The 7,087-nt window shown below is 36.4% G+C and overlaps 1 protein-coding gene across 2 annotated transcripts in view; it reads right to left on the bottom strand.

Moving 5' to 3' along the window:
* The window catches only part of nt5dc1 (5'-nucleotidase domain containing 1), a 64,421-nt gene that overhangs the window by 28,284 nt on the left and 29,050 nt on the right, over positions 1-7,087 (bottom strand). For both annotated transcript variants that reach the window (XM_066676797.1, XM_066676798.1), the window contains exon 7: positions 4,560-4,734. In XM_066676797.1, coding sequence (XP_066532894.1) covers positions 4,560-4,734 — 175 coding nt within the window. The remainder of the gene's footprint in view (positions 1-4,559; positions 4,735-7,087) is intronic.

Below are 7,087 nucleotides of genomic sequence, written 5' to 3'. Positions count from 1 at the left end.
TTGTTTATGTGTATAGTGTGTGTGTATATTGTGTTTATGTGTATTGTGTGTGTGATATAGTGTGTTTATGTGTATAGTGTGTGTGTGTATATAGTGTGTTTATGTGTATAGTGTGTGTGTGTATATAGTGTGTTTATGTGTATAGTGTGTGTGTATATAGTGTGTTTATGTGTATAGTGTGTGTGTGTATATAGTGTGTTTATGTGTATAGTGTGTGTGTGTATATAGTGTGTTTATGTGTATAGTGTGTGTGTGTATATAGTGTGTTTATGTGTATAGTGTGTGTGTGTATATAGTGTGTTTATGTGTATAGTGTGTGTGTGTATATAGTGTGTTTATGTGTATAGTGTGTGTGTGTATATAGTGTGTTTATGTGTATAGTGTGTGTGTATATAGTGTGTTTATGTGTATAGTGTGTGTGTGTATATTGTGTTTATGTGTATTGTGTGTGTGTATATAGTGTGTTTATGTGTATAGTGTGTGTGTATATAGTGTGTTTATGTGTATAGTGTGTGTGTATATAGTGGTTTATGTGTATAGTGTGTGTGTATATTGTGTTTATGTGTATAGTGTGTGTGTATATAGTGTGTTTATGTGTATAGTGTGTGTGTATATTGTGTTTATGTGTATTGTGTGTGTGTATATAGTGTGTTTATGTGTATAGTGTGTGTGTATATAGTGTGTTTATGTGTATAGTGTGTGTGTATATAGTGTGTTTATGTGTATAGTGTGTGTGTATATAGTGTTTATGTGTATAGTGTGTGTGTGTATATAGTGTGTTTATGTGTATAGTGTGTGTGTGTATATAGTGTGTTTATGTGTATAGTGTGTGTGTGTATATAGTGTGTTTATGTGTATAGTGTGTGTGTATATAGTGTGTTTATGTGTATAGTGTGTGTGTGTATAGTGTGTTTATGTGATAGTGTGTGTGTGTATATAGTGTGTTTATGTGTATAGTGTGTGTGTGTATATAGTGTGTTTATGTGTATAGTGTGTGTGTATAGTGTGTTTATGTGTATAGTGTGTGTGTATATTGTGTTTATGTGTATAGTGTGTGTGTATATAGTGTGTTTATGTGTATAGTGTGTGTGTGTATATTGTGTTTATGTGTATTGTGTGGTGTATATAGTGTGTTTATGTGTATAGTGTGTGTGTATATAGTGCGTTTATGTGTATAGTGTGTGTGTATATAGTGTTTATGTGTATTGTGTGTGTGTATATAGTGCGTTTATGTGTATATGTGTGTGTATATAGTGCGTTTATGTGTATAGTGTGTGTGTATATAGTGTTTATGTGTATTGTGTGTGTGTATATAGTGCGTTTATGTGTATAGTGTGTGTGTGTATATAGTGTGTTTATGTGTATAGTGTGTGTGTATATTGTGTTTATGTGTATTGTGTGTGTGTATATAGTGTGTTTATGTGTATAGTGTGTGTGTATATAGTGTGTTTATGTGTATAGTGTGTGTGTGTATATAGTGTGTTTATGTGTATAGTGTGTGTGTGTATATAGTGTGTTTATGTGTATAGTGTGTGTGTATATAGTGTGTTTATGTGTATAGTGTGTGTGTGTATATAGTGTGTTTATGTGTATAGTGTGTGTGTATATAGTGTGTTTATGTGTATAGTGTGTGTGTATATTGTGTTTATGTGTATTGGTGTGTGTGTATATAGTGTGTTTATGTGTATAGTGTGTGTGTATATAGTGTGTTTATGTGTATAGTGTGTGTGTATATTGTGTTTATGTGTATTGTGTGTGTGTATATAGTGTGTTTATGTGTATAGTGTGTGTGTATATAGTGCGTTTATGTGTATAGTGTGTGTGTATATAGTGTTTATGTGTATTGTGTGTGTGTATATAGTGCGTTTATGTGTATAGTGTGTGTGTATATAGTGTGTTTATGTGTATAGTGTGTGTGTATATAGTGTTTATGTGTATTGTTGTGTGTGTATATAGTGTGTTTATGTGTATAGTGTGTGTGTGTATATAGTGTGTTTATGTGTATAGTGTGTGTGTATTGTGTTTATGTGTATTGTGTGTGTGTATATAGTGTGTTTATGTGTATAGTGTGTGTGTGTATATAGTGTGTTTATGTGTATAGTGTGTGTGTGTATATAGTGTGTTTATGTGTATAGTGTGTGTGTATATTGTGTTTATGTGTATAGTGTGTGTGTGTATATAGTGTGTTTATGTGTATAGTGTGTGTGTGTATATAGTGTGTTTATGTGTATAGTGTGTGTGTGTATATAGTGTGTTTATGTGTATAGTGTGTGTGTATATAGTGTGTTTATGTGTATAGTGTGTGTGTATATTGTGTTTATGTGTATTGTGTGTGTGTATATAGTGTGTTATGTGTATAGTGTGTGTGTATATAGTGTGTTTATGTGTATAGTGTGTGTGTGTATATTGTGTTTATGTGTATAGTGTGTGTGTATATAGTGTGTTTATGTGTATAGTGTGTGTGTATATAGTGCGTTTATGTGTATAGTGTGTGTGTATATAGTGTTTATGTGTATTGTGTGTGTGTATATAGTGCGTTTATGTGTATAGTGTGTGTGTATATAGTGCGTTTATGTGTATAGTGTGTGTGTATATAGTGTGTTTATGTGTATAGTGTGTGTGTATAGTGTGTTTATGTGTATTGTGTGTGTGTATATAGTGTTTATGTGTATAGTGTGTGTGTATATAGTGTGTTTATGTGTATAGTGTGTGTGTGTATATAGTGCGTTTATGTGTATAGTGTGTGTGTGTATATAGTGTGTTTATGTGTATAGTGTGTGTGTGTATATTGTGTTTTATGTGTATTGTGTGTGTGTATATAGTGTGTTTATGTGTATAGTGTGTGTGTGTATATAGTGTGTTTATGTGTATAGTGTGTGTGTGTATATAGTGTGTTTATGTGTATAGTGTGTGTGTGTATATAGTGTGTTTATGTGTATAGTGTGTGTGTGTGTATATAGTGTGTTTATGTGTATTGTGTGTGTGTATATAGTGTTTATGTGTATAGTGTGTGTGTATAAAGTGCGTTTATGTGTATAGTGTGTGTGTATATAGTGCGTTTATGTGTATAGTGTGTGTGTATATAGTGTTTATGTGTATAGTGTGTGTGTATAAAGTGCGTTATGTGTATAGTGTGTGTGTGTATAGTGTATTATGTGTATAGTGTGTGTGTATATAGTGCGTTTATGTGTATAGTGTGTGTGTGTATATAGTGTGTTTATGTGTATAGTGTGTGTGTGTATATAGTGTGTTTATGTGTATAGGTGTGTGTGTATATAGTGTGTTTATGTGTATAGTGTGTGTGTATAGTGTGTTATGTGTATAGTGTGTGTGTGTATATAGTGTGTTTATGTGTATAGTGTGTGTGTATATAGTGTGTTTATGTGTATAGTGTGTGTGTGTATATAGTGCGTTTATGTGTATAGTGTGTGTGTGTATATAGTGTGTTTATGTGTATTGTGTGTGTGTATAAGTGGTTTATGTGTATAGTGTGTGTGTGTATAGTGTGTTTTATGTGTTATAGTGTGTGTGTATATAGTGCGTTTATGTGTATAGTGTGTGTGTATATAGTGTGTTTATGTGTATAGTGTGTGTGTGTATAGTGTGTTTATGTGTATAGTGTGTGTGTATATAGTGTGTTTATGTGTATAGTGTGTGTGTGTATATAGTGTGTATGTGTATATTGTGTATAGTGTGTTATGTGTAGTGTGTGTATAAAGTGCGTTTATGTGTATAGTGTGTGTGTGTATATAGTGCGTTTATGTGTATAGTGTGTGTGTGTATATAGTGTTTATGTGTATAGTGTGTGTGTATGTGTTATAAGTGTGTATAGTGTTTATGTGTATAGTGTGTGTGTATATAGTGTGTTTATGTGTATAGTGTGTGTGTGTATATAGTGTGTTTATGTGTATAGTGTGTGTGTGTATATAGTGTGTTTATGTGTATAGTGTGTAGTGTGTGTGTGTATAAGTGCGTTTATGTGTATAGTGTGTGTGTATATAGTGTGTTTATGTGTATAGTGTGTGTGTGTATATAGTGTGTTTATGTGTATAGTGTGTGTGTGTATATAGTGTGTTTATGTGTATAGTGTGTGTGTGTATATAGTGTGTTTATGTGTATAGTGTGTGTGTGTGTGTGTGTATAAAGTGCGTTTATGTGTATAGTGTGTGTGTATATAGTGTGTTTATGTGTATAGTGTGTGTGTGTGTGTATATAGTGTGTTTATGTGTATAGTGTGTGTGTATATAGTGTGTTTATGTGTATAGTGTGTGTGTGTATATAGTGTGTTTATGTGTATTGTGTGTGTGTATATAGTGTGTTTATGTGTATAGTGTGTGTGTATAAAGTGCGTTTATGTGTATAGTGTGTGTGTATATAGTGCGTTTATGTGTATAGTGTGTGTGTATATAGTGCGTTTATGTGTATAGTGTGTGTGTGTATATAGTGTGTTTATGTGTATAGTGTGTGTGTGTATATAGTGTGTTTATGTGTATAGTGTGTGTGTATATAGTGTGTTTATGTGTATAGTGTGTGTGTGTGTGTGTGTGTGTGTGTGTTACCCCAGGATGTGCTGACAGACCAGTCTGCAGTAGTCTGAGTGGGAGCTGGTGATGAGGAGGAGAATCTTGTTTTTCTGTTTCAGGTTCCGTAACCAGCGTAGAACCGAGGCTGAACACGGCTGAAGGAACCGACCTGGTTCTCTCTTCACTCTCGGGAAATACCACCCTGAATTGTCTACACACACAAACACACACACACACACACAATTAACCGCCTGTTATTACTCTGCGATTTATAAGTGGGACAGTCGCAGTGGTGGTGTTTACACAGGACTGAGGGTGAGGGATAGAGCTGTATTTTGGGGTATGGTCTGTTACTGTGTACGTGTGTGTTACTGCGTGTGTGTGTGTTACTGCGTGTGTGTGTTACTGTGTTACAGCGTGTGTTACTGTGTGTGTGTTACTATGGGTGTTTATGCGTGTTACTATATGTGCGTGTGTGTTACCGTGTGTGTGTGTACTTCTTTGTGTGTGCGTTACTGTGTGTGCTACTATGTACGTGTGTTACTGTGTGTGTGTTACTATGTGCCACCTTCAGCTCCAGTGTGGAATGACACATACACTCTCTCTCTCTCACCACCCAATCTAAACTAAATTAAACTAAACTACCCAAAAATATACAAATATACACAGAGCACACTCATTTATTAAGATCTGGACGCTTCTGTTGTATTCTGTGTGTCATTACTGCCCTCTAGTGGAGAGGTTTGAGAAACGCAACCCCTGGAGTGTCTCTTTTAATGCCATTAATATTTTATTTCAGCATTTCTCTCTCTCTCTCTCTCTCTCTCTCTCTCTCTCATACACACACACACACACACACACAGACAGGGATGAGAGGGAAGGGGGTGCTGAGTGTTAAGGGGTGTGTGTGTGTGTTGGGGGTGGGGGTAATGCAGGGTGGGGCCGGTGGCTGGTGGAGTCTGGACAGTAAACACTAGGAGATTTAAATTTAGTTGTTGATGACATTTTTCTGCTGCCGTGGCGACCAACAATCTCACACATCAAACATCAAGCCTCTTACAAACACACACACACACACACACACACAGTAAACAGTCCACAGTGAAGGGCCATTAAACTTCACAAATAGACAAGTTTCATCCTGACTCTGTGTTTAAAACGTTTACTTCTGCTTTTATTTCACACTCAGCACTTGCTCATTTCCTAACACACACACACACACTCTCTCTAACACACACACCCTCTCTCTAACACACACACCCTCTCTCTAACACACACACATACTCTCTCTCTAACACACACACACACTCTCTCTCTCTAACACACACACACACAAACTCTATAATATACACACTCTCTCTGACACACACACACACTCTCTAACACACACACTCTCTCTCTCTCTAACACACACAAACACACACTCTCTTTCTAACACACAAACAAACACACACCCTCTCTCTAACACACACACACACTCTCTCTCTCTAACACACACACACTCTCTCTAACACACACACTCTCTCTCTCTCTAACACACACAAACACACACTCTCTTTCTAACACACAAACAAACGCACACCCTCTCTCTAACACACACACACACTCTCTCTCTCTAACACACACACACTCTCTCTAACACACACACTCTCTCTCTCTCTAACACACACACAAACACACACTCTCTTTCTAACACACACAAACACACACTCTCTTTCTAACACACACACCCTCTCTCTAACACACACACCCTCTCTCTAACACACACACATACTCTCTCTCTAACACACACACACACTCTCTCTCTCTAACACACACACACACAAACTCTATAATATACACACTCTCTCTGACACACACACACACTCTCTAACACACACACTCTCTCTCTCTCTAACACACACAAACACACACTCTCTTTCTAACACACAAACAAACACACACCCTCTCTCTAACACACACACACACTCTCTCTCTCTAACACACACACACTCTCTCTAACACACACACTCTCTCTCTCTCTAACACACACAAACACACACTCTCTTTCTAACACACAAACAAACACACACCCTCTCTCTAACACACACACACACTCTCTCTCTCTAACACACACACACTCTCTCTAACACACACACTCTCTCTCTCTCTAACACACACACAAACACACACTCTCTTTCTAACACACACAAACACACACTCTCTTTCTAACACACACACAAACTCTATAATATACACAATCTCTCTAACACACACACATACTCTCTCTCTGACACACACACACACTCTAACACACACACTCTCTCTAACACACACATACTCTCTCTCTAACACACACACAAACTCTATAATATACACACTCTCTCTGACACACACACTCTCTCTGACACACACACTCTCTCTAAGACACACAAACACATTCTCTCTCTAACACACAGATTCTCTCCCTAAAACACAAACACATCCTATAATATACACACTCTCTAACACACATTTTCTCTCTAACACACACACACAAACACAATCTCTCTAACACACACATGTACTCTCTCTCTAACACACAC

This window comes from Hoplias malabaricus, chromosome 7 (genome assembly GCF_029633855.1).
Source record: "Hoplias malabaricus isolate fHopMal1 chromosome 7, fHopMal1.hap1, whole genome shotgun sequence".
NCBI classification, from domain to species: Eukaryota; Metazoa; Chordata; class Actinopteri; order Characiformes; family Erythrinidae; genus Hoplias; species Hoplias malabaricus.
Note: the sequence above shows the minus strand (reverse complement) of the source record. Positions and strands in the feature narration are given on the sequence as shown.